We start from the raw sequence: 27,760 nt of genomic DNA, 5'->3' as shown, positions 1-27,760 counted from the left end.
AAGCAGTGAAAATAACTCTCATTTCTCATTTTCAAACAAACAATTAAGGAAAAATAACAAATTAAAATAAAAAACAATGGTGCTGACGGCAAGTACTTTTATTTTATTTTTTTTAAAATACAGACAAAATAGACAAATATTATAAAAGACATCTGAAACACACAGCAATGCCTGCGACAGCAATATTTATGTCAGAGTTTCGGGAAGTGTGACGACAGCCACAGTCCCTCAGAACGGGCACTTGACTTACAAGCTAACGTCTACACCGTGAAACCTCAGTCTTCGTACGAACGGACAGCTCTGAAATCATACGGACCAACTGTCACAGATTAAATGTGTAATTCATGAGTTCGTCAACTGCTTGCTTTGACACATTTAATCTCACCATAGTGGGACTTTTTGAATTGGAAGTGTACATTTTTGTTTGGTTTAAAATCTCACTCTGGTTCACAGTCAACAAAATCAGCTGCAACAAGGTGTGCTGTACTGACATGATTTCAACCTGTCATACACACAACAAAAAAACATTAAAGCTGAGAGAAGCTTGCAGCCTTTCTATAAACAAAGCCTATCCTGAATATTAGTTAAGTATGTAACTTTTGTCGAGGATGTCGTCATGTTGGAGGAGTGAAAATGCAACCCATCAACATCAACAGCCAACGGTCTGCAAGGTCTGAAATTCATGCGGTTGCTGGAGGAAGACGAGCGCTCAGGGAGGAAGAAGTGGTACTGTTCATTTCTCCTGTTGCCGCTCATCCAACACGTCAACTCTTCCCTCTCATAGGAACAGTTTGACATTTTGGGAAGTACACTTACTCGCTTGTTGTCAAAATTGTATGTGAAAATTACCAGACGTAATCGAGGACTGCTACCATGTACATGAAATCAACTGCTACAAATAGTTGAGATTGGCTGTTACAGAACTCACAAACTGACGGTTCTCAATCACTAAAACACGTCTTTCATGTGCTACAGCACCCCAAACACGCAGCTTTAATGACAAGATTTACTTTGGCAATAAACAATCATCCAGGAAACAAAGAAGTACCTTGTAAAGGCTGTACTGTACATTGGTATTTTACAAAACATGTGTTTTACAAAAACATTGTTACAGGGCACATTTAGGGGAAACCTAGTCGTCGTGTTTTCCTTTTGTGAGTAAAAATCCTCTTTTATAAATGAATAAAGAACTAAAACTTTTCTACTATGTGAAATTTTGCTAAAAATCCTCTTGAGTAAAGGCAAAACAAAAAAGAAAAGATTTTTCAAAGCTTTCAAACACAAGAACAGAATTTTCCCTGCAATTCCGAAGACTCTTAAAATACTTTTCGCTTCTAAAGAAAAAGTTATAACACCTTGAAGTTTGCATAAAAATACTCACACGAATAAATTATAAAAATAGTGTACTACTGAAAAGTCTTTTCAGGGATCAACACTGTGCATAACAATAGAAGAAGTCAGCTTTTGTCGAGTTTGCAAAGGGTATTGCTTCACAGTATGTGGACATCATGGATTGGTCCCGCCAGACAAAAATTACTTCTTCAGCGCGAGTCAAAGAAAATAAATTCTTTACAGTAGAAAACAACACTGATGTTTGAACAGCATCTCTGTGCGGACAGCGCTTCCTAGAACAAAGATTCTGTGTAACAGAACAAATTCAGAAAACTGAATGAAGAGCTACGAGACCTTCAGGCGTTCACTTGGGCACCAACTAAAGCGTAGTGGAAACATCGCTGGATGATGCAGCAAAAAGGATGACTGGCAAAAAGTCGGGGACGGGGAGATTCTTGAAGTCAAATACTGAAAACTGTGAGGGCACCGAGAGTGGAGAGACTGTAAGCAAAAAGTTTCATCCAACCTATTAATAGCCACCGCTCGGGGAGTCAGAGCACTGCAAAAAAGTGGAACTGTGGGGGGCTTTGAGGAAGTAACAAGTAAAAAGCAGCAACGGCAGTAAACGACCAAAACGTACATTAAAAAAAGAAGCGGTGGAAAGAAGAACGAGTTGGGTGTCGTGAAAAAGTCCGTCCCATGATGTTATCTGAGATCTTTGGTCGCTTTGGGGACTTTGAGAACTTTGTAAATGTCATTGGAAAAGACTGTGGTGAAGTGAGGTCGCGAGTTCCTGGACATGTGGGTGCAGAGGGGGACTTTACCGACATTTTGGGGGTCCTCTATGTCCCAGATCTCCGGCATGCTACACCCGGGCCTGGACAAAGAGACGGGGGAGGAAAAAAGATGGGGCGAGAAATCAGAAATTAGAAATAAAACTTTCTGTCAAGTGTTTTAAACTAAATCAAAATCGTAATTCTCTCAGGGTTAAAACATCAGATAAATGCCAACAATACAAATGTGAAAAATATGTAAACAAAGAGGGCATTTATGACGTCGAGGTACCTGGTTCGCCTGGTGCACCAAGAATCCTCTAAGACGAAGAAATCCACTCCCAGCTTCATCAGATTCCTCTTTACCGTTTCTCCAGACATGCGGCTGTACATGGAGTACACCAGCTTGGTTCTCTCCCTGCGAGGAACAAAAAGCAGCACTATTACAAAGAATGACGTGGACTTTATTTTATGCAGTCAACACATGTCACAAGTGTTTTTTTTATGCAGAACTTGGAACTTGTAAATATTTGGATGGCATCTAATCTCGCCGGCTCAGAAAATCAGTCATCACAGGAGTGTGTTTCATGTTTCCTCTGGAGCTGAGCGAGTACTCGGCTGAAGTGAGTATCAGGTACAGATTATGTACTTTTTATACGTATAATCTGAGTACAATCCATCCAGGAATATTTGAATTTTATTCATTCAAGTTTATGAAAAAAACTTGTCCGGGCGCTTCTGGAAACTGATTTCTAATAAACAAAATAAATATATCAACTTCTGATCAACCTACATAAATTTAAAGGGGTAAATTAAAAATGTTTGTTGCCTTGATTTGAGGATACACTCAATGTTTAACATGACACATTCTGTTGTGTGTTTTATCCTTTAAAAAGAGACAAGATTTGCATATCGTCATGTAGATTTCACGTTAAAATCACATGCGTTGCAGCTGTCTGAAACATATTTCCAAGATACTTTCTCCACACCTGTGCATCAGTGTGTGTTGTCCTCCTGTTAGCTTGTCGAGTTGTACAAACACACAACATCACCTTTACATTACACTATACACGACGTATACGACCCAGGATACAGCACTCTGAACAGGACTGGAAACAGCCTCCAGCCAAACATGGATGCTTAGTTGAACAAATTGTTTCTCTGTGCAGCTCTGATCTGAGCACAAGAGCAGCTGTGTTGCCATGGTTTCCACTGACCTCAGACCAGTGTCTTCATAGTGGGGGTGGTTGACGATGGGCCGACCTGTGGAGAGCTTCACGCTGGCCATGGTGGGCATGGCCCCAGCAAACACAGAATCTGCATCAATCACACACAAAACCAAAAAACATCTTTATTCTGCTTAGTAATGCAGTTTGTATCTAAGCTTTATAAAACAGAGTTCTCTCTTTCCATCAGCTGATTTTTAAGATATTTTGAGACAAGCTCTTTTTTTTTTTACTGCTATTCTGAAGTGAATGTAACCTGTCCCAAAATCCAAATACTGTTTGTTATTATCATCTAAAATTTCCTTTTACAGGGTTCGTACACATTTTTCAAGGTCAGATTCAAGCACTTTTCAAGCACTTTTAAGGGTCACTTTCAAGATTTTCCAGCACCTTATTGCTGGGGTAAAATACGTATCTACAGGAATATATGCACTCGTGATTTTTTTATTATGTACATTGTATTATGCGCTAAACATCTAAAATTATGTTTCATAATAGCAAAAACTTCAGAAATTAATTATCCAGTCTGATCCCAATTTTGTGAAAGACACAGAGTTATAATGTCAAGCACTTTCATGCACTTAAACTAAAATCCAAGCACTTTTCAGACCTTGAAAACGCAACATTGAAATTCAAGCACTTTCAAGGATTTCAAGCACCCGTACGAACCCTGTTTTACCTCCAAACTGTACTCAGCTGAAGTGCTTCAATACATTTAATCACAGCAAATCGTCTTGTCACAGTAACCTGCGATACGCAGATTCGCACGGAATGTTTCTTAGAACAGAAACAGCGGCGTCTTAACCCACCGGGCAGGGTGTTCTCCTGGATCCAGTCCAGCAGCTCCTCCTGCGGCAGGTTGCTGAACTCTCCAATGATCCCCCACTGGGCCTGAAGGTTGGCCACTCCCTGTATAGCCATGATGGCCATGAGTGCAAACACCACAATCTGGTGTTTAGACTTCTCCCCGATCCAGCCAAACAACTGACACGGAGAGAAAAATGGCATCATTAAAAAGGACAGGATGTGTGCGTAATAATTTATACACATAAGCAGAGGAGGAATATATTGTTGCTTTTGAACTTGTGGGGGAGAGACGGACCTGTTTAGAGCAGACGAGCGACGCCATGATGCACATGTGTGGCGTCAGGAAGAGCTTCAGGCGCATGATGAGGACGGCCAGGACGGTAAACGCCACCAGCTGCAGACTGTGGTACACCAGCTGTAGAGGGACACGTTTACACAGTCTGATAAGCAAAACTGACACAGCTGCAAATAAAACAAGCAAGATCGTATCCGGGAACTGAGACCAATCTAATGTTTATCCAACACAGACAAACAGCAGACTCAGACCAAACGCAACCCAGTTTTATTGATGTTTTACACAGTGGCCCAGTGATTTTTGGACTCAGGGTTGTAGATAAAAGTGCGTTGGGCGTGAAAAAATGTTCAAGTGACACTTTTGATTGATAATAAAAAGCTTCCGTCAGTTAAATTATGATCTCTTTATAGGGAGCTTCCCCTCCGATTCAAACTAATCATTAGCTGGACCGTCTGTATAATGACGTTTTCATGATGCTTTGATCTCGTAACACACGCGTCCCCGTGAGGACTGAGAACAGCCGTGGGTCTCTGCAGAGCGACTCACTGAGCCATACAGAAACATTAAAGCAATTATCTGAGAAACTCTGGAAACTTCCACACACTGTGGGCTGGTGGATGAACGTCTGAGCGGTTTCCAGCCCCGGGAAGGATATTACAGAAAATGACACGATGCAGCTGGGAGAGAGCTGACAAAAGGCAGCACAGTGTGATTTCAGAGCAGAAGGGAAGCTGCTTTTCATTTCTTAGTAATGAGAAAAGGGAAGAAAATCACTTAGGGACATGGTAACTGAGCACTGGGCGAATCTAATCAAATCTTAACAGGTTTCAAAAAAAGGAACAACGCTATAAAAAGATTGACACTGCGGTGTTACCAACATAATGCTTCTGCATGTGCTGATTAACATAAAGGATGTGAAAAGTCTCACCTCTCCTTTGCCGGAACTTTCTGACCTGCAACACAAGAACAGACAGAAATATATAAACTCAGCTTTCCACTTGGGACAGACTGAGAAGCAATCGCTTGAAATATGAAGAAATGCAGGGGTGAGCATCTCTTGCCATATAATCAGTCTGATAGGCATATAGATGCACAGGCTTTGATACAGCTCAGGGACTATTTCATTTGATTTGATGCAATACAAAGCAATCTGGTACATTTCTTAATGTTTCCTTTATAAATTAAAGCAAGCCAAATACTATAAAAGTGGCAATACTTGGGTTACCATTACACCCCAGCTTTCGTATGTTTTTCACTATGCTGTCTCACCAGATGACTGTTAAAATTTGCCGTGCTATCGGTGTACTTTAGCACTGTTTGAGACGCCTTAGGAAAGGTAGGACAATTAACTGCTTTCTTATAAAATTAAAATGTCTTTTAAACTTTAGATTACAGAACAGATGGTGCACTGTAAACTGTGTCAGATTGTCGAACATGCTGACACAGTTCTGGTTTTCCCTTTCGACAACAACAGTATGCAGACGTGGCTCTTGTAAAGTAATGCAAAGGTCTTGCATCAAGAGTCTCGCTTTGACTTTTAGCCTTAAACGAGACTAGACACAATGTAGAATTAGCAGTAATGCTTTGGTGAACAGATATTAACTGTAGGATTGGGCCATCGACTGGTTCATAGTATATTTAGATAAATCCAGAGGCCTGTGTGTCGATGTACTTTGCATTTTTAATGTTAAAAACGATATCCCATTCATGTGTGTGCATCTGACACGCCTAAAAATATGATGAACTATACTACAAAGTACATAAAGTAAGATCAGCAACAAGGCCTCCGGACGCTCACCCTGCAGCTTCATCAACATCGGCAGTCTTCCCTCCATCCCTCAGGAACCGGACGATATCCTGGACCGTCTGAAAAGGACAAATTGTTACATTCCTGCAAATGTCATATTTCCAACAAACAGTGCATTGCATGAAAACATCATCTTAACAGCTTGCACAGCTTGTACATACCATGCTTTGTCAAATCGACTCATGTATTCTTAGCTTAGCGTGGGCAAGGCATTATGAGATTACACTACATAAAGAGCAGTTCCTTAAATAGTTATTTTCTCTGATGTTTTCCCCCCCGTGATATTTCATGCTGCAGGAATCAGGAAGAAACGTCCCTGTTCTGCTTTTCTCAAAGCTTAAATGTACATGTGTAAATGTCAACTAACCTTCCCATGCAGAAGCAATACGACACATGTAACTATCACAAACTCACAGTTTCAGCTAAGTCTGTAAGTGTATATTACACCTGTTCTACACCGCAGTAGAATCGTTCATGTGACAGACAGAGTTTGTCTTCCTGCTGCTGTCAGCCAGCGTCGAGAGGCTCTGAAGATTTTGAAAAAGCACAGGAGAAGTTAATCTGTGCCGCATTTTACTCTTCTGAGGTTTTCATTACATTCTATTTATAACGTGATGTGTTACTCATCTTTTTCAATTGTTATTCTTTATAGACGTGTGTAGAATAATTGTTTTTAATAACTGTTTTTTGCAGTACAACCTCAATTCCAAAAAAAAAGTTATGATGCTGTGATTCATCTCACTTTGCATGTTGCAGGCATCAAATTCTGAAAGAGCGAATATTCAATATCTTGTCTTTATATCATTTTAAATTGAATTAAGGTAAAAAAAAATAAGATTTGCAAAACCTTGCTTACAGTTCTAATTTACGCTCATCCAATCTTTGGGGGAATGGAAACCAAGCGGCTGCATTAATGTATTTTTTGACGAAGAGTATCATTGGTTTTCCATTCTCTACATTGTCCCCTACATTCTTCCTCCAATCAGAGATTATATAATAATTGCTTAACCGGACCCAGCAGCTAATGAATCGTCTGACTGAGATTTAACCACACACAGTTCTTTGCTCTCGTTAATGTCGTCTTCACGCTTAGCAGCCAGACTTTCTTGTAATTAACATGCTTGTTCTTTTGGTCAGATTTTTTTTTCTGCTTTGAAACCGAACCAAAGGAGTCGTCCATCTCTGCAGTACAGAGGACTTACCCTGCCAGCGATGAGAGCCACCACCAGCATGTTGATGGGCAGCAGCAACGTTTTCAGGTAACGTAGAGGAGTCTGAGGGGGAGAGACGCAGAGATACGGAGTGAGGAGAGGTAAGAAATGATTTAATATAAGACTGCGTTAACATGCTCAATAACGTCCCACTGCTATTCACAATCTGAAAATATGAAGAATTTGAAATGGTGGTGTAAACTGCATAATTTTGATTGGATAATATAAATTAGAGAGGCATAGTTCTTTGTCTACAGTTTACTGGGGCAGAGAGATGCATGATTCTGGTCCGAAGGAGAAACACACATTTTAGACATTATGAAAGGGCCAAAATATGCACAAATATCGCAGTGCTGTAAGAGGGAGACTGCCCGTTTATATGAATATTCATGGGTGCATGTTCACAGGAATATATTACTGGAATATACATTTTCATCATGTATTCCGACTAACAAGTCAATATTCAGTCAGAATATTGTACTTTATGCAAAAACATTGAATATTCTGAGCATGTAAACTACAAAACTACAACACACAACCAGGAGGGTGTCTAGCACAGAACTCAGCTGAGAATAAACCGCCAAGTTCTGCTGTCTGGTTTCTATTTTCTGTGAGATTCAGAGCACAGATCTTCTTCCCTCTTCGCCTACTGTGAGACCTGCTGTGAGAAAATCCCGTCCACTTTGATACAAAACAGCAGGGAACTTTTTTTTCTTTTTTTTTTTATGTGTGATATTGTCTCAGGCCCCCCAGGAGACCGTTAAGAACAGTGGCTACCCCAGTCACTACTAATGAGGATCCGATTAGACAAATAAACCGGGCGATTGAGGGACAATTTGAAAGCAAATGTTTGGCGAAATTTTCACAGCATATCATCAGCGAGCAACTGAACACACGAGCAAACTTACCTCTAACTCGATGAAGTCAAACTCAGCAGCACACGTGTACATCAGAGTGTGGAAGTCCTTGTAGCTTGTGAACTTCGACTTGATCAGTCCGCTGATGTGAGCCTGGAAAAGACGATGAAATTCTATGTATTAAGCCAGTCTGAACCTCGGTAGATAAGTGTCACTTTTAAATATGAAATGTAACATACAATCCCAAGTTACTGTCTATTTCCATGGGCAAACATGGGAACTCTTTGTAATCAATCAAAATATCATTATCACCATATCAGGAGTGTTTCTGTAACTGTTTTTCCAGTGACCTAAATTTCACAAAGTACAGTGAGAGTATCTTACATCATCCGAGGCACAGAGGATTGTGGACAGCATGAATTTGAGCAAAACTGTGGAGCCGACCCAAGCCAAACCCTGCATGACCTGAGGAGGGAGAAGAGATACACACTGAGAAGGCTGACAAGCACACACACGCGCAAACACACACACACACACACACACACACACAACTCAGTCAGCAACCTGTAATTACAATCACAGCTCAAAGTGCTGTGGGGTTGGGAGCGAGCTACGCAGGCTGTGATGCTGACTGGACACAGTCGCCAAACACATTCAGCCAGTTGCTGTCTTTGATCTCTTTAAGCTTTTTTTTTGTTATTTTTCACTGAAGAGAACTCTGGCAAATGAACTGATGATAGCATGTTTATTTTGAGGTTTCTAATATGAGAACATGGTAAAACTGTTCTAAATCACCTTTTAATCATGATCATTAAAATCAAAAGCAGGATCAACAATGCTCACTGTATTTTTTTCTTCACCTCAAATATGACACAGCTAACTTAGCGTTAGCCTGCAACAACCAACTGACTGACTGACTGACACCAGAGTAACCACTATATTGCGGAGATGATGGGTTTATTTTCTTTTTCAGAGATCCTTTATTGGTTTGCTTGGGAAGAGGGTTCACTCTTACTCTTTGAGAAACTAAACAAACTGAACTTCACTCTTCTGTTGTTTGTTGTAGAATCCTTGAAAGGTGGTATTTTTTATTGAACTCTGGAACTCTTAATTTTCACAGAATATCATCTGAACTTGCCTAACCTTAACCTACAGAAAGCCACCAGGACAAAGTGATTTTATAGAAGAATTTCAAAATGTGAATGAAACTTGTCAGGGAATAAATCCAGTCACTAATCCAGATGTGAAAGTCAGACAATGGCATAGCCGTCAGTGATAAAAAGGTACATTTAAAAAAAAAAAGCACGATTACCCTGTAAAAACAACAATAACAAATAAATTCTACATACCCAGATAACAATTCCAGGTCTGAAGACTTGAGCAAATCGATGCCTCAATGCAATGATAACCTACAGAAAAATGACCAAAACAGACTTCAAAATCCACACAACATGATAAAACACAAACATACAGTATATCATCTAATTTTCAGTCCATTTCCCCTTTGCGATTCCATTTACTCTGACAAATGCATCTGTTATTTCAGAGCAGCTGGATCCATTGATCAAACTGAACCTGTCTTGGCTGACCCGATAAATCTCAGAGCATTAAATGACTGCACACACAGTACTTGGGACTCCAAGGTCCCGCTCACCCAGATGGAGACGAGTGAGGAGGCGTAGAAGGACGTGAGCAGCATGGAGTTGCCAAACATCAGGATGAAGCAGACGCCGAGTGTGATCTGCAGGAGGGGAACAGGGAGGTGTCATTCGTCACAATCCTGTGGTGTTCACACGGCGGTGGACTGTGCAGCGCGGCACGTCAAGCTACAGTTAAGTGTTTTCCAGCGGCTTGAGGTGCATGATCTGTCAGTGTAATTAGAAATAATGCCAAACATGTGAGCTTGGCAGTGAGCTCTGAGGCAAAGCCAACATCTGTGGGTTTCCAGTGGTCACATAAAAAACACTCAGCTCCATATTCACTGCAGCCTGCAAAAAATAACATCTCCCCTCTCAGTGGTAGGCGGGCGGTCTGGAGGAGATTGTATTAAAAGTCGATAATAAGACCTTCTGTGCGACAGAGTTGTTGAAAACACTCCAAGGAGATTTAAACTAATGCAATAAACTTTGAATACACAGCCGCAGGCACAATATAATCCTATTGAATGAACTCTTGATGCTTAATCCCACAGTGAAGAGGGAAATAATGCACCACTCTGCATTGTGTAGACAGTCAGGCAGTGATCCCAACCACAGGCACTTCCAGCACAACAGGTGGCAGAAGAGCTGCAATGTTTTTCTCATATAATCGATTGGTAGGTAGACATAAAAATAATAATCACTGAATTCTTTCAGTCATTTTTTAAATAAAAAAGTCAAACACTTGCTGGTTCCAGCTTCTTAAATGGGAGGATTTTATGCTTATCTTCTAGGAAATGTCTTTGGGTCTTTGGGTTTTAGACAGCTGGTTGGAGAAAGAAGCAATCTGAAGATGGCCAATTGGGCTCTGGGAAAATTGTGATAAGCATTTTCACACAATTCTTTTGTTATTCTACAGATTTTACAAATAATTGTGAGAATATTTGGCAGATTATTTGATAAAGAAAATACTCTTTAGCTGCAGCTCTAATTGCCAGTGGGGAACCTCAACCAATTTGTAAATGAATGTTTGTAGTACTGAAACAGTGCTGCAAGTCAGTTAATCATTCAGCAAACAACTCCTGCCCCTCCTTATATTTCTAAGTGGCATTATTGTTGGCACTGCTGTTGCAAAGACAACCGGATTGTTTCTGTTTTATGCTCGATGCTAGAGTGGCGACAAGCATCAGCACAGGACAAAACATGAGTTTTGTTCATGCATTTAGTGCCAGGCTGACAGCATGATTGGATCAACAGTCAGCCTTCATTTTTGTGGAGATTTTATGCCTGCTGGCAGACAGAATTGCATTGTGAAAGCATTTAAAAGTTACAGGGAGCCAACCAAGATGCCAATTGTGTCATTATTCTGTAGCCATTTATCAGAATCAGAATCAGAAAATACATTATTGATCCCAGGGGGGGAAATTGGGTCCTTTACAGCTTCTTCTAGAATAGAAATATCACACTATAGATGAATAATTGGAGGATGTAAATGGGGGAAATAAGAATAAATGAGAGTTAGGAAGAATAAAATATTTGAGGGACTACGAGATGTGCATTAAAACTATAATACACAAAGAAATATTACTAGAAATATAGATGCAAAGATATGAGCCTTGTAATACAGTGTTATAAAAAACAGTGTTGCTCAATATTACGTTGTGAAATCAACATTTGCTTCACAACCAAAAAACCTGACTGACTATCACCAGTTTAAACTAAGACTGATGCACATAAGAGAATGACCCCCGTCTCTTCCACACAGCGAGGTATGCAGCTCATTAATTAAACACTGTGCTGGATCTGTGCTCGGTGTCGGCAGAAATCCAAATTCCTGTACTGGATTCAGATCATAAGTGACAGAAGTGGATTAATGTATCCTTACTTTGTATCATTGTACACTGAATTTTGCCGTTGTGGATGTGTGAATGTGGTATTTTAAAGAAGAAACACATCATCGTAGAAATAATTGACAGATGAATTGATACTGAAAATGTCTGTTTGTTGCAGTCCTACAGTATGTTTGCTCCGTAACAAGTGACTCTGCTCAGGCTCATTAACAACGCTGTAGGTCGTAGAGGACGCACACGCCTGGTTGTGTGCCTGGATTTCTTTTCTCACACAAAGCCAAAGTCATCGTGGCCAAGCTCGCTAAATTATGCAGAGCCATATGCCTTCTTCTGACACAAATCTCCACCATCTCACCACAAAGGGCCCTCTCCTTATCAGCAAAGCACACAGTGCCTGGCTAACAGCCTGGCATGCTGAGGGGATTAGGGAGAAAGAATGTGGAGGAGAGGGACGACCGGCCAGAATCACACACACACACACACACACACACCCCAACACAAACATCTTTCCACATTCTCACATCAACACAGATATACTTTTGTCCTTGGCAGGATGAACCAAGTTGCCCACATGTCCTCCCTCTTTCACGCTGAAAAGGCATTTGTGCGCGCTGAGTAGCATCATCATTGCTAAAGAAAAAAAAAAAGTCATCCCTGTCTCTGTTGGTGTCGTCCTCGCGGATCATGGAATTCCTCCGGCCGAGGAAGCTGAGCGAGATAAGCAGGACCGAGGCAGAGCACATTACAGCTCAGAGGACAGACGCTGGAGACTTTTTGCTTATGCTGGGAACAACGCATGAGTCACCCACACACACTGAAAACTAAACTACATTTTGTGTTACACGAGCGATGCTTCTGTTATGAAACAGAAACACTAATGATTAACTGATGTAGGATTTTGAAAAAGGTCTTCTACTGTACCATGTGAGTGACCAGGATGGACTGCATCTTGGAGGCGGCGAGGTATCCCAGGATGTAAGACGCAAACAGAGACGCCACCTGAATAAAAGAATAAAATAATAGATAACCTTGACAATACACTCTTAATATCTGGAGTTTAGGGGCCAGATAACCACGGGGCCGGTTTGTCACATCCTATCGAACAAGAGAGTTCATCCGCGTTTTCTGTTCTGAAATGCCAAATAATTTCTTGTCAGGACCTGAATGTTGAGGCTGTTGCTGCTGAAAAAGATGCAGGATTTTAATGTCCACAAACTGTTTTTTTTATCATCCTACACTTTCAGGAAATTTAAGCCTGTGTGGGCTGAAAAACTGACCCACACAGAAAGAGATGGATAGACAGAATGCTTTGTTGATCTCAATAGAAAGCTGTTTGTATTAATCAGATGTAAAACTAACCCCAAAACTTGCTCTTTACATTAGATATATGTCTTCTGTTGCTTATACATCTTGACATCTTGTTTCTGTTCGCCTGAGCGTCTGTGGACAACCGAGGAGGTAGAACCCGCCGGCAACCCATCGGTGAGAGAACTTTCTCCTCTCCACTTCTTTGTCAGTGGAGTCCATTTCCATCTTCTTTACCAGATATATTCTCAATTGGAAGAGGCTATATTTGCGAGAGTGGATGGGGGGAAAAATGCTGCTTTATCATAAAACTGCAATTTGTATGTCTGTTTCTGGTTTCCCTCACTGAACGCCACTTTTTGGCTGACACACAAACAGCAGTCAGCAGTCATCGCATCTGGGCCCTTTTTTACATGTCTGTGATGCCTTGCCTTTGACTCTAAATACATACTTAATATTCACAGCACATTTATAGTGCATGTCCAGCAGACAACGTTGTTATGTCACGGACATCATCATATTTGAGTGACTGGGTAGTCACATCGCGTTAGGGTCTGTAACGAAGCAGGCTGGCTGGAGGAGAGTCTCCAGTTTTTTTCTCCTCATCATTTCCTCTTATCTCTCCATTACTGCCATCTGACAAAGACATTAATTGCAGCCCCCAAGATATCATTAAAAAAAATCCATTACACTGTAACTGACTACATTTGCATTTAAATGATGCATTTCACAACTCGGAGTGAAAATAAAAACAAAGCAACGCCACATTTGACAGTTAATCATTCATTGTCCTCGTTCTGAATCTACACGATGAATCTTATGTGGAAACAGACAATCGGATCGCCGGTCAGGCTTCATTTTCCCAGGAGATTTCGTGCACGCTGGCAGGCAGAAACTGCATCGTAAAAACGCTCATGGTGCCATTATTCCACAGCCATCGCATTGTGCAATCAACATTAACTTTATAATGGTAAGTTAAAGCAGGAAACGTGTCTATCGCTGGCTTAATCAGAGAATTAAGATGTCTTTTACCATATTTGTCCCATATTAAGTGTATAAATTGTTAATAATTAAACACATACTGTAATATTAATATGTATATAATGGTTTAATATTATAGAGATTAATACTAGCAAATACTTTCTTGTAATAATGTCAACTTGACTGTATTCGGTATATTTATCCACACTGAACAGCGAGCGGTGCGGGTGGACGTGAATTATTCGGCCTCAGGTTGAGTTACTCATACAGTGGGTGAGGCGAGCAGGTTCAATTAGCAGCTTAGAAAATACAAAACAAAGGAATTATGGTTGTTAAATAACCGGTTTCAAGTTAAAATCCCCGTGCAGAAGGCAGCGGTGGCCTGAGGGGGCCGCCGACAGCGTGGGCTAAACTGTTCCTGAGCACAGAAGCTGGCAGCACTGACCCGTTTGCTCTGTAGTCCGGGTTCAAACCACCAGCCTACACTCCCAACTCCCCTGTCACTGAAACAATCTCTTCTCCTCACAGTCTCAACTATACCTATCAAATATTCAGAGGGTTTTATATGCATATTTTCACGCTGCATGTAATGAGAGATTCATGAATAAATTAGGTACTTTTGTAATTTCAGTATCTCCGTCCCCTTCTCTCAGTCTCGCACCTTCCTCGCCAGAATCCTCTGTTCTCTCCCGAGTCTTTATTGTCTCCCTAATCTCTCTGCCCCCTTCTACTCTCAGCCCAATTCTTTCTCAGTGTTTCTCTTGCTCTCTATTTACCTGAGTGAGCAGCACAAACTGGGCGAACTGCCAAGGCAGCATGAAGCACAAATTGGAGACGCCTAGAGCGACCATGGCTGTCCTGCTCGGGTTCCGTGTCCTGGGGAGAGAAGAGAGACAGAGGAAGGGGGGAAAAAAAAGAAACAGAGTGGTGAGAGAGTGTGGGTGTAGAGACGATAAGGGAAGATGCATTAAGACGGCTGAGAAAACACACACGCACACACACACAAACACAAGCACACACATTCAATTTCACCGCGAGTGTACTACAAAGAGCGGGTTATGTACCCAGCCAGCCTCAGAAATACGACACGGAGTTCATTCTCCTTTTAAAGCCGCTGGGAGAAGAAGTCACAGTTTACCGGCTGCACTCACACAACACAAGGTGGCGTCCGCTAGTTGATGTGCAATGAAAAGATTTCCAGTCTCTATGACAAGTACATTAGCTCACCAGGCTGCCTGCTTCAGTGCACAATTCAGCAGACAACAGACGCTAGCTTTGCTTCAGCAGAGAATATAACACGCAGGACAAACTGTTAGTCCGTGGCCTGTATCGTCAGAAGGAAACAGCTTTTTAATCATGTGTTACTTCTGTTCGCTTCACGTATCCCACAGGGTGTTGAAATGAGATGAAAATCTGATGGTTTTTCTGCGGCCTTTTTCTTGTTTTTCTGCCAACAAAAACTTCAGAAACTCAGGGGAGTGAAAACCAAACTGATGCAGCATTAAAAGCTGCAGGTGTTCATTGTGATTCTAAGACAGGGAGGCTGATAATGAGTTTACCTGAGGATGTAGGTAAGGAGGAGCATCTGCAGGACTAAGAAGGGGTAGGCAAAGCTCTCCCTCAGGGGTGGAGTCCACATCACACGAGTGCTCTGATACACGAAACACAAACAGACACGCACACATTAAAAAGCAAATTAAAACTGAGTGAGTTACAAGCACTTTGTTCCTCCACAGCTTAAAAATAACTCGATTTATGAGATTTATTAAATCCTGCATTTATACGTAGGAGACAAACATTGCTCGTGTGCACGACTGCAGACGCCAAGCATGAGGCGTCTTGCAAACGTCTCTGTCAAAACTTAAATACTGTGTAATTTAAGGAATATGAGTAACGGACTCGACTGTAGCGACAGATGTTTTGTGTTAAAGGACCGAGATCGTGGCCAACAGAATTGGGACATCCCTGGTTTTCATTTCCCTTGCTAGCACGCTCTCCGTCTGTAAAAGGGGAACCTGTCTCTGTCTCTATCGCTTGATAAAATCCCACACCGCTATTTATACATAATAACACACTTTACTCTACAATCTCACACATGTTTGTCACCTCAGAACAAGCAGCCACATTACCAGCCCACTGCTTCCTCCCATAAAAACACCCACACAAAGATACGTTTCACTGCACTCATGAGAAAGAAAATGCTGGGAAGTGGAGAGCACCTGTGTGTGTGTGAGTGTGTGCAAGTGTGTGTGTGTGTGTGTGAGCCTGAGACTGAAATGGTGCTGTATTGATCTGGAAAAATAGAGACTTCTTATTTGTTCTGAAGGAAACTGAAAAGGAGGAGAAAAGGAGGTAGGTGGAGGGACTAAGCTTTTGAATGCCAGCCAAAAGCAACTCTAAGCTCCTCTGAGGGGCTGAAATGAGTCCCTTTTAACCATATTCTGCTTTTCTGAGAGCTTCTTCTTTTTAAGTTTTACACATTTCAGAAGCTTACACCTTAAGAGACTTATAGTACCGAGCAACAAGCGTTTTGACTGCGCTGACACTGATCATAAGGGCGGTGCACTCACCTCGCCGTGATTGAAGAAAAAACACATTGTGGTGACGACGCCGCCCAGCCGACTGCCGCTGCACAGGAACAATGGAAAGAAGTGGGGGGGGGGGACGCACGTTTAGAGAGTCAGTGAGCATAGAACCGTTTCAGAAAGGTCATCCTCAATCTGGTGCTTCACATCCATATTTGACAGCAGAGAGAAACCATAAAGCTGTTTTTCTTTCCAGGCCTGACAGCTAACTGCCGAGGGATGAAATGGACCACACAAAAAGTTCACCCTCTCTTCTCTGATGCCCGCCTGAGCGTGACAGGAAAAAGCCCCACGCAAGAGTGGACTTACCTCAGGTAGGCGCCGTAAATGAAGAACAGGCTCATCATGGCGCCGTTCAGCAGGAACACGCAGGACACGTAGAAATACGCCGGGTCGCCCATCCCTAACATCCACAACAACAACAGAGAAGACGCTGAGCCTACAGTGTTACTGAGGAAACTTAAACTACTGCTGCTCATTAGTCAACAGATGAACAAAGGAATTACACGACAGCCATCATAATTTATTCATCATCAACGTACTACAAGGAACATTGAACTTGTTTTGAGACAGTCTCAGTTTAAAACTCATGTCTCTTTATGACCTACATGGCAAACGAAAATCTGCAACAAAGACCGCCTTTCACTCGTTAAATTATTCTTATTGCCCGTCACCGGATCTGATTCTGAAAATTAAAACAGTTTTATGACTGAGTAATGAGTGCTGAGGATGAGTTGTTGAGTGGAAAGAAGCTGTATCTGACCTGGATACTTGATGTATTTTTTGTTTGTCTGTCTGTCATGAATTTGCTCAGTCTGCAGTGCTTTCAAACAGACAATCACTCAGACAGTAGGCGTATGACATGTGTATCCAAAGCAACGCAGCTCGCACATGCCCAGTGTTAGTGGTAAACTCCTTCATTCTGCCTACATGCCAGTGTGTTTCACATTGAGACGCAATTAATCAAAAATATTATGATTATTTGGTTCTGAGGTCACTCATCAAGTCACTAAATTCCCGTATTGTAAAAACTACACAGCTACAAAATACGAGACACAGCCGCTAGTTTAACACAACGCAGTACTAACCAATACAGACGAGAGGAAACGGTAACGTCTGAACACACCTGTGCCCTTTTCCAGCTTTCGCAACAGTCTAGAAGTTACAGGTAAAGGTAGAATATCTGCAGAGGTGATAAATTCATCCTGCTCTGTTCTCCTGATGACGATGCAACATACTTTAATCTCCTGCTGCAGGCTTTCTGTGGCCTGTTTTTATTTTCAGCCATGTAATCCCATTTCTGATTTCATACTTCCCCCAAAAAACAGCATTCCATATGAATAATATATACTGTGTGAGGTAAACGTGTGTTTTTAGGTGACAAAATGTGCCTCCTTTTTACAAATTACTCAGTATATATAGTTTCTGTAACCTGTGTTTTGTTTGACCTCTAAGTCATATACAACTAAACACCATGTAATGTAATGTTGTACAATAGTGCACATTAACACTTGACAACTACATTTTGTATGTTTATATACACATTTTAGCATAATTAGAATAACTTTTTGAACCCCCACTACTGAAGTGACTAAACTTGTCTGTTGGCCATGGAGGTACAGCTGAAACTACTGTTTACTACTTTTAATCACTGGTCAATAAAATGTCAAGAATTGTAAAAGATGCTCGTGACAATTTCCCAGAGTGACGTCGTGAAATTGCTTCTTGTTGTTCAGCCAACAGTCGAAAACCCCAAAGACTCTTCATTTACTATCACAAACGAAAAAGACAAGCAGAAAATCCTCACATATAAGAAGCTGGAACCAGCAAATGTTTTTCTTGGAAAGCGACTGAAATGATTAATTTATTATGTAAATAGTTGGCAATTAATTCTCTTTTGTGTGTTATGCCCCGCCAAGCAGACAAATAGGCAGTTTATGGCCAACAGAGGATGTTGGCTATGATAGAGACTTTAGTACGCGTGAAACTAGAGATTTTACATTGTGAAACAAAAAGGAGATCAAAGTGGAGGATAAAATCAAACTTAATCTACTGGTTTAAAACGCAAACCATGTACTCCCTTTCTCTAATTTCCTGCTACCTCTCTACTGTCGGCTTTCAATGAAGGTATAACATTCTTGTGAAACGTCGGTTATCAACCTGACCTTTTCTTTTCATTGATTTCAGATATAATAAATTAAAAATGTGATATCTTGGATCTGATGCAGCAGCCTTCTTCTGTCTGTAGTCACCACTCTTTGGTCGCACTCAATGTCCCACCCACAGCTTCTACCGGGGGGCATTATAAAGAGCCTGCTGACAGGCAGCCTTATTGCCTGGTACAGCAGCTATACAGGTGAGGACGCTTAAGGCGCTGAAGAGGGTGTTCTGCACAGCACAGCACATCGCCGGGTGAGAGCTGCCCAGGCTGTAGTGGCTGAATAAATAGCAGTGTCTCGGGAAGTTCCTGAGGGTCATCACTGGCTCCTCCCTCTCCCTCACAACCGCCTGGTCTCCCTAGCAGAACCCTGGTACAGTACAGACCCCCAGCAGACTGAGGAAGAGCCTCTTTCTCCTTGATTAATAGCAATTGTAATCGTAGTATCGATATCGGCTGCAAAAAACTCAGACAGGAGAGTCTATAATATCAGTTGCGATCAGATTAGAGGTTGTTTTTACAGGACAGTGCAGAAAAGAAGCCAGAATGTATGTTTGCATGGGAAGATGATAAAGATCTATTAAAATAAAATAATCAGATTAGTATTCCACCACAGCTGAACTGCACACTGAAACCTGGGGAACATTTAGAGAACACATTCTTTTGACCAGCTTATGTGTTGACCTCGTTTAAAACGTGTCACACTGAATAATAACGGGACTAATTTCGACAAAGACGCGTTGTACTTGCAGCAGGTTCACAGAACAGACTGACCAGGCTGTAATAATACCAAGGTACTTGGAAGCGTGTTGAAATTACTAAGAGCTGTTTCATCACGACGTGACAGTAAAACACGGGACAAACAGAAAGAGGATCTCGCTCCAGCAGCGGCTCAGCGTGAAAATTTAATATAGACTCCGCGCTCTATCTCTAATGTGTCATTCTGCGACTCACAAAAATAATGTGCTCGCTGACAATTACAGCAAATGTTCCCCCCCTTTCTGTAAGCAGTTATGCAAGGCAGCGTGCGTCAGGTTTATGTAAACACTGTGAAAACAGGCTGTGTACATCGACCCTGGGGTGCCTCGCTTCTCTAATGAGACTGACAGAAACACACAGATTACGGCTCCACAAAGGAAAGCTGACAATGGTTTTGTGCTTGTTTACTGTCAGCAGATTTCGCCTTCGTGGAAATGTTCCTGCAAACAAATCTCAGATACCCATTTTATGTGTAATAGGTTAAAAGCATTTTTCTTTCCCTCGGGGCACCGTGTTGATAATCATGTTTCCTTTGCTGTGCTGTAGCTGCTGTTTCACCGATTTGTGTTGCTGCAGTTGAGATCCTTACCGTCACACCTCTGCTTGAGATGCCTGGCAGGACTTTGGGAGCCTTTCTTTTTATTGCTAATGGTGCTAAAATGAGTAATCAACTGTTCGAAAACTAATCAGCAACCATTTTCATTTCTCAAGACTTCTTACAGAAATGCACACATTGCATAATTTCTCAAATGTGATAACTGGCTGCTTTGCTTTCTCTTATACGCGAGTAAAGTCATTTGTTGAAGAAATAATTCAACACTTTGGAAATATTCTAAACCTTAGCTGAAATAACTGGCTGCTTGTTTGTGAATTCAACGCGAATGTTGCGCTATTCGTCAGACAAAACTCGCAGCTTAAGTACTTTATCTTTGGTTATGGAAACGTTTGATTTTTCACAATGTTTGACAGAAAGAAAGATCATCTGTTCATACACAGAAGTATTTAGAAGATTAATCAAAAATAATCCTTAACCTCAGGACTGATTGATAAGATTATTCTCATATATAATCTCAGGGTTCATACACATTTTTCAAGGTCAAATTCAAGCACTTTTCAAGCACTTTTAAGGGTCATTTACAACATTTTCCAGAACCTTATGGCTGGGGTAAAATTCATATCTACAGGAATATATATACTCATGTTTTTTTTTTTTTTTACTTTTTATCACAATTATGTACATTGTATTATGCTGTAAACATCTAAAATGATGTTTCGTGACAGCAAAAGCTTTAGAAATTAAAGGAGAACACAAAGTTTTATCCAAAAAAAGGGAAGCCACTTGGTGTTCTTCAGGTACACTTGCACCGGGACAAAGAGAGACCTGAGAGCACCCTGTAATTTTCTTTTTTGACATAAACTTTTATAAGCTTCTCGCTTATTCATCAAAGTTTATTAATATTGAACGTGTCATCAGTCCAAATTGCATCAAATTCACCTTCTCCTCAGCCATCCTTCTCTATTGCTACCAGGCTGCATGTGTGATGATACACACACACACACTAATTTTATTTCTCCTTGTAATAAGAAAACTATCCAGTCTGATCCCAATGTTGCCAAGACACAGAGTTATATTGTCAAGCACTTTCAAGCACTTAAACTAAAATCCAAGCACTTTTCAGACCTTGAAAACACAACATTGAAATTCAAGCACTTTCAAGGATTTCAAGCACCCGTAGGAACCCTGTAATCTATATACTCTGTTTGATCTGTATGTGTAAAATATACCTGAGTACTGGACGTAAAAGCACTAATTTGTCAGTTATCTGTTGAGCAAAAGCAATTTGTTTTTTTTTTTAGTGTTTTAGCTGAAGGTGAGAAAATCTGAATCGCTGCTCTCCCTCTGTTAAATGTATGCATTTTTCTTTTGACTGCCAACTCCCCGCGAGGCTATTTTGACATCCGTCCACGAGGGAAGAAAATCATCAAAGTCTGCGAGGAAATGAGTCACCCAGTCAATTCCGCGTGAGACGGTGTGAGTATTTTAAACGTTAGCGTAGCTCTAGGTCGCTCCGCTGAAACTATCTGCCTGTGTAATGTAGTCATTCAACCTTCTGCCTGTGTAGGAGTGTGTTCACAAATGAGCGTATTTGCGGATCACAGTGGAGCTCCGAGGCGACGGTCTGTACCTTCACAGCTGTCCACAGGAGTGAGCCCCTCTCCTCTGTTAATGGACCAGCACATCTTTGTGGGAATACCGAAGTAGCCCATCACGCCTGTGTAAATGCGGTACCAGCTGGCCAGGACCACCTGGGGAGCGGAGACAGACAGAATCAGCGCAAAGCCTATTTAAACCTGTTTGAAAGGCCTTTCTGTTCTGTTATCTCATCGGAGGACAGACAAACACGACTCAGACTGCAGAATTTCATTACTTTCTTTTTTTTTTTTTTAAGTATGAGACGGAGCTTCCCTGAGCAGAAAAATGTTGATCCTTCCTGCATCGTTTTGTGTAAACGGATAAACAGTACAGTGGCTCATACAACTGAACTAGCTTTAGATGATGCAGGAAAGAAAAAGAGCCAATGAGTTAGAGAAACCAGTTTAAGACTTCATTCTCATCTCATCTTATAAGGTGGAGGTAGTAATTCCAAGATGTTCCACAAAACTGAGCAGTGAAAAGAATAAAAAAAAGTGTCCAGGTGCTTGACTGCTGCACGTCACACTTCAAACCTTATATCAGAATTATTATTATTCCTGCAATGCCGAAGAACTTCTTGCTGGTGAAGATTCAACATGCAGCAGATATTTTATTCTCAGTTTGCAAGATATAAATGTGTAATCTACCGCCGACATAATAAAAAAAAAGATGTTTAGCACTCTGTGTCCTGTGATAGGAACTTGCACAGTAGAATAAAATTCTGTTTTTTGACTAATATGAAGTCTGACATAAGCAATAAAAAATGTATGATGTGCAAACACTGAGATGGGTCATGCTGCCATTCTGCAAATCATATGAACGGCCGGCCAAATCAACGTTACCTCTGGATAAAGGTTGAATCTCTTCAGAGTGTTGATGACCAGGGGGTACTCAGTCAGCCGATCATTCATGACCATGTGGAGGCCAGCCAGGAAAGAGGGAGCCTCGATAATGGTCTTGTAGTAGGAATAGTACAAACCCTGGAACCAGAGGAAGATGCATACACTTGGTGAGATAATTCATGCAGAAAAACTCAGAAATAGGACAGTAGTTGGAGAGAGAAACGAGTGAAAGGGAGACAAACAGTCTGTATTCTCTTCCATTCATTCACAGCGGGTAGAGTGTTTAGGCTGCAGGGGTGCGGACCACAGGGGAACCCAAACAAAACACTGGTGGAGGAGTTTAAAACTCTAAAACGTGTCCGGGGTTTGTGGCAGTTCCGGGCAATAACATCAGGAAATTTTGAGACCTGGCATGTTTGACAGCCAGGTGGTATTTAACCAAGAGATCCTTGGTTATTTGAAATGAGATCTGCAGTGTATCCAGCTGCTACCTTCACTCTGCCTTTCTGCAAGCTCTCCTTTATTCTCTACTGTTATTGTTATCGTCATTATTAAGCCACAGGGAAGCCAGAAACTTTCAGGTTTCACATTTGAATGGTGCAACACAGTCAAGGGTAGCTGAGGGACGAGCACTTTACGCTCACGTTAGATGGTGCATTGTGTTGAGCCTATCAAAGGTGGTTGGAGACCAAAAGATTCAAGTAAATGTATAAAAATCACAGGTCATGGCTGCAGAGGGACTGCAAATGTGGGACGCTGAAATCTAAGAGAATGAGAAAACTGTCAGATTTTGGAGCAAATTCACAGATAAAAATCCACACTGACGACACTTAAGACTGGCTTCCAGGATGTTATCTATCACAAAAACCAAAGATTTTAAAGATGAAATAACACCGAATGCATACAACGTTGGTTGATGAGAGTAAGGTAGCCTGAGGGAGGTCAACAGGGGTAAGCCATGACTCAGTGGTTAGTCAGCAGTTTAGAATTTGGGAGTAACTGATCGTTTGTGATCTTACATTCAGCAGGCCACATTAGGAGGAAAGGGGAGTAATGATTTTGAGATTGTCATAATTCACAGAACGAGATGCTTTAGATAAAAGCACGAGTGAAAGTGAGTTCAACAGTCTGTGCTCCTCTGTGGTGGGCATGAATCAGGCCAGACGTTGCACTAACTGAACTAATAAAAAGGGACCCTACCAGTGCATTTACAGTAGCACCTTGATTGTATGTGTAATTCATCTCATGCCAACACCTTCGATGATTAGAGAGGCTCCTCAACAGTACTGATAACATGCTGTTTTAAGTTTAGGCTCTCGCAGGAATGCCACACAGCTTCACAAGTTTTTTAAAAAAAAGAAGAAACAGAACCACCAATCACCCTGAAACAACAGATGGTTTCTCCACAAAGCACATATCCAAGATTTGTTCACAAACAAATGAGAAATCGTTCCTTGGATTTAAGAAAGAAGCAGCTAAATAGCGCCAGAAAACGTGCAAAATGAACACTATTGTACTTTTTTAAGACTTTTTTTACTGCAGTGGATGCGTTCAGACAAGCGGACCATGTAACGGCACTCACTCAACGCTGTGTTAATCGCTGCAACGCCTGATTTGGTCCGAATACAGCCTCGAACAGAGAGCTAACAGCGTGAAACAGATAGAAGGAGACAGCAGACTGACACCAAATATAACTCTACTACATACAACTCAGACAGAAGAAACGCGATACGAGTTATGCACCCTCAGCAGATGGTAACGGCTCACAGCCCATTTGGCAGCACACAGCAGGGGGGCGAGGGAAGAAAAATATTCTGTTTGCGTGTGATTACATTGTCACCTTTAGCGTCCTCTCTAGAGAAGGCATGAAGACGGCGCTGCATGATAAATATCTGCAACTTTTACCCGGCTATACTGATGGGGATGTGTAAACATACGCTACATTGAACGATTAAATTACATGATGAATTTCACTCTTGCGCGGCTGCTTTTGCGGGAACAACGACAAAAAAGGAATGAAAACAGACACCGCAGGGACAGGAAAGGCATCTACATTTTGCATACTGTTAGAATAACAAATGTCAGTTTTGAAGTCCAATATTGTGAGAATAAATGGTGACTTCCTGGAGCTAAGATACAGTCTCTTATCACTTCTACTTTGAGAATATTCGCTCCATCTTCCGCACTGGTTTCAAACTGAAGCCTTGAAAACTGACACATTCACGGCTGTGTTTCTCGTTGTGAACTGTACAACGCTTTGGCCAGAGTTTATCTTTGTGCTACTTTGCCTTGCAAATTCGCTCGGTTGTCAAACAGAAACGCAGATGTACAGTGTTTGGAAAATGTCAAAGTCATTATACTACCGCTGTGCCATCACCTTGTTTGTTTTGTACAATAACATAATACCAGAGCGCAAAACTGCAGCATCGCTCACAGCGACTCTTCAGTTTGTGATCGCTCCGCCTGATATTTATTCGCCTACATTGGAACTGTGACATCGCGTCGTTTTTCAAGGCCGAGCGTTGAACAGACGGCTAATGTGACCGCACCTTTGTGATGAAGAGGGCTGCAAATCCCAGAGTGTTTCATCACCATTAATCTGACCATCAGTGTCTGAATCACTCGATCGTCGGTGCGTTAGTGAAAGGCGCCTGTTGTTATTTCCTTAAGCCCAAACAGCTGTTCCCATACTGCATGTTTATACCCAAGCTGATTTCCAGGACAATCTTCTGCTTTACTGTTCTTAAATACAATGATACGGAACAAACTTGGTAGATTGGTTTTCAGAGTGTCGCATCACAAATATTGTAGCACACTGTCTGTGTTTAGAAGGAGGAGTTTAGGAGTTTAGAAAAGTGTAACCACACAGTAAACACAGCCACTTCCTGTGACTTAACCAAGCTGCGGTGATGAAATTGTCTCTCTCTCTCACCACTTTTACAACAAAATTAGCCATGCATGCGCAGGTTTTTTTTCAAAAACAGCCGCGCAACTCTTTTTTATTTGGTTTGGTCTGTTTTCCCCCTTGTGTGTCAAATTTGTCATCAGGAATGCGCCAGTAAAACAGGGAACAGTGGAAAGTAGTAGTTCGTATACCTCGTCAGAAACCATCCAGAGGACATTAGACATCTTTTACATGGTTTGCAGATAACTGATAAGAGAAGCTGCTGAGGAGCGAGACACGCTGTTCCTTTATAACCTCTGGCAGCGAACGAGCTCAGAAGCCCCTGACGGTGGCCACGTCTCTAATATCTTTAAACTCAGTCTCTCTTTGAAAGTCAGCGCTGACCGACGGATAAAAAAGGCTGTTGTGTTTTCATCAGAGCCAAACAGAGCTGGAGCCGATAACACCAGTGACTACTACAGAGTCATTTGGTCCAGGAGTGAATGCAGATTGTATCCATCCAGGACAAAAGCCAGATGTTAGCGAGTGAAAGAGGGTTTTCTGTCCAGTGTGAAAGGGCTATTTTCTCTTACTCTCTCACCCAGATGCATTTGAAATGCATAGCGAAAGTTGGCAGCAATTAATTTAATGTGAATTGGGTCTTGCAGGTACCAACGTAATTCAGAAGGTGCCCTTAAAAAGGTACGGAGGTCAATACCAAAGCCTATTTCAGAACACATTATCTTTTCTACAAGCAATCTATATGCAATTATTTTGATAGCTGATTACTTTTCTAAGTCATTTATTTGGCAAAAATGAGAATGAAAAAAAAAAAACATGCTTCTCTCCATTTTTTATGATTGAGATGAATCTCTTGGTTTTGGACTGTTGGTCGTACAAAAAGAGACATTTTAAGAGCTTGTAAATTCGAGTTTGGGGATTTTTTTTTTCCTAAAAACAAAAGACTTCAAAAAAAAGAATGAGATGATAAATGTATGAATGAAAATGAAAATGAAAGTGAGACTGACAGCATCACGATCGTCCTTTGAAAACAAGCCTTGAGCTTCGCCTGTTTTTAACTGCACCTCAAACATAACTATCAGCTGGAGGAGACAGCTCAGCTTCAAAACCGCGTTATCACCGCATCCCTAATGAAAAGTAAAAGACTATTTACCATCTCTGTCCGAAAAGCCATTTCCTTCTCCAGATTAGACAGGTGAGAGAAGTGTCTGTCATTCTCGAACAGCTGTGAGAGATGATGCCTGATCACAGAAGGAGAGATATGTGAGCCGAGAGCTGCATCAACAAGTAAACACAGCAGTAATGTATGAGTAATAACATGCTGACAGAGGCACGTACCAGTGGAGATACCCTGTGAGAGCAGCTGTGGACAGAAGAGAAAAGTGCTGCTACAACAAATCCAACTTTATGGTTGACAAACTGCAATGACGTGCAGAAGCACACTACACACACACACACACAGCCAGTTTAACTATGATGGATGGAGACTTTGATAAATAAGATTGGATGTTGCATTTTGAAGAGGAAACATAACAAATATTGGCTTTAAGTTTTCAAAAAAAAAAAAAAAAAAAAAACTGTTTACACGTGAGAAACTGACATGTCACTTAAGCAGAGAACAACACAGACAGTTTGATGCGACTTAGATGATTAGCAACAATAGGTGGCTAACACTGGTGGGCTAGCATTAAGGTGAGCTAACGCTAGCTAACTGATCAGCGGCGGAGATAACTTAATTTAGCGAATCCGCTAATGCTACTGGTGTGCGTATCGTTAGCAGCCGTTAGCTAGGGGTCCGTCGAGAAGCTAGCAGGCTAACGCTCCTAACTTACCGAGCAGAAGAGTGATTCCCAGCTTCGCGACCGCGGAGGGAGTTAGCCCGAGCTTGTGTCCGATGCCCGAGAGCCCGTTTGAATGGGAGCTGTTGAACGCTTTGCTCTCCCTGCCTGGTCGCCGAACGTTACTTTTGCCAGGGGGCGAAACAAGCGGGCTCTTGTCGCGGTCAGTCTGGGTCGCTGGACTCTTCCCGGTCTGTTTTCTGTTTTTAGCCACCATGGTTTCCAGGAAGAGCCGACGCTCAGCAGCGGGGAGCCGTGGAGAAAAACCCGAGTGTGTGTGTGAGCTCAGCAGCCCCACAGTTGCTCGTATCTGGTCCTCGGATCTGCCCCTTTACTACCTGAGTGATGCCTGCACTGGGTCCTCGCTCCAGACGCTCGGAGAAATCTGATCAGGCTCC

The 27,760-nt window shown here is 41.7% G+C and overlaps 1 protein-coding gene across 1 annotated transcript; it reads right to left on the bottom strand.

The window, feature by feature from the left end:
* Positions 1 to 83: 83 nt before the first annotated feature.
* Positions 84 to 27,760, bottom strand: dpy19l1l (dpy-19-like 1, like (H. sapiens)). The gene is made up of 22 exons (XM_030394551.1): positions 27,357 to 27,760; positions 26,863 to 26,887; positions 26,678 to 26,765; positions 22,620 to 22,757; positions 21,770 to 21,890; positions 16,976 to 17,069; positions 16,652 to 16,709; positions 15,641 to 15,732; positions 14,858 to 14,957; positions 12,717 to 12,794; positions 9,963 to 10,049; positions 9,658 to 9,717; positions 8,693 to 8,773; positions 8,360 to 8,461; positions 7,443 to 7,514; positions 6,232 to 6,299; positions 5,362 to 5,386; positions 4,434 to 4,553; positions 4,141 to 4,315; positions 3,323 to 3,422; positions 2,398 to 2,523; positions 84 to 2,209 (listed from the first exon to the last, which is right to left on the bottom strand). Exons 1-22 carry the CDS (start codon positions 27,577 to 27,579, stop codon positions 2,038 to 2,040), a joined length of 2,205 nt encoding a protein of 734 aa, XP_030250411.1. The 5' UTR covers positions 27,580 to 27,760; the 3' UTR covers positions 84 to 2,037.

The sequence above is a fragment of the Sparus aurata genome, chromosome 17 (genome assembly GCF_900880675.1).
Source record: "Sparus aurata chromosome 17, fSpaAur1.1, whole genome shotgun sequence".
NCBI classification, from domain to species: domain Eukaryota; kingdom Metazoa; phylum Chordata; class Actinopteri; order Spariformes; family Sparidae; genus Sparus; species Sparus aurata.
The sequence above is the reverse complement of the archived record's forward strand: the minus strand, read 5'-3'. Positions and strand labels throughout refer to the sequence as shown.

Bases quoted from the DNA above. Each gene is read 5' to 3' on its own strand.
- dpy19l1l (XM_030394551.1), bottom strand. From the start codon at position 27,579: ATGGTGGCTAAAAACAGAAAACAGACCGGGAAGAGTCCAGCGACCCAG. The intron at 7,515-8,359 runs GTAAGTTTGCTC...TCTCCCCCTCAG, and splicing joins TTGACTTCATCGAGTTAGAG to ACTCCTCTACGTTACCTGAA. The intron at 5,387-6,231 runs GTGAGCGTCCGG...CTTGTGTTGCAG, and splicing joins GATGTTGATGAAGCTGCAGG to GTCAGAAAGTTCCGGCAAAG.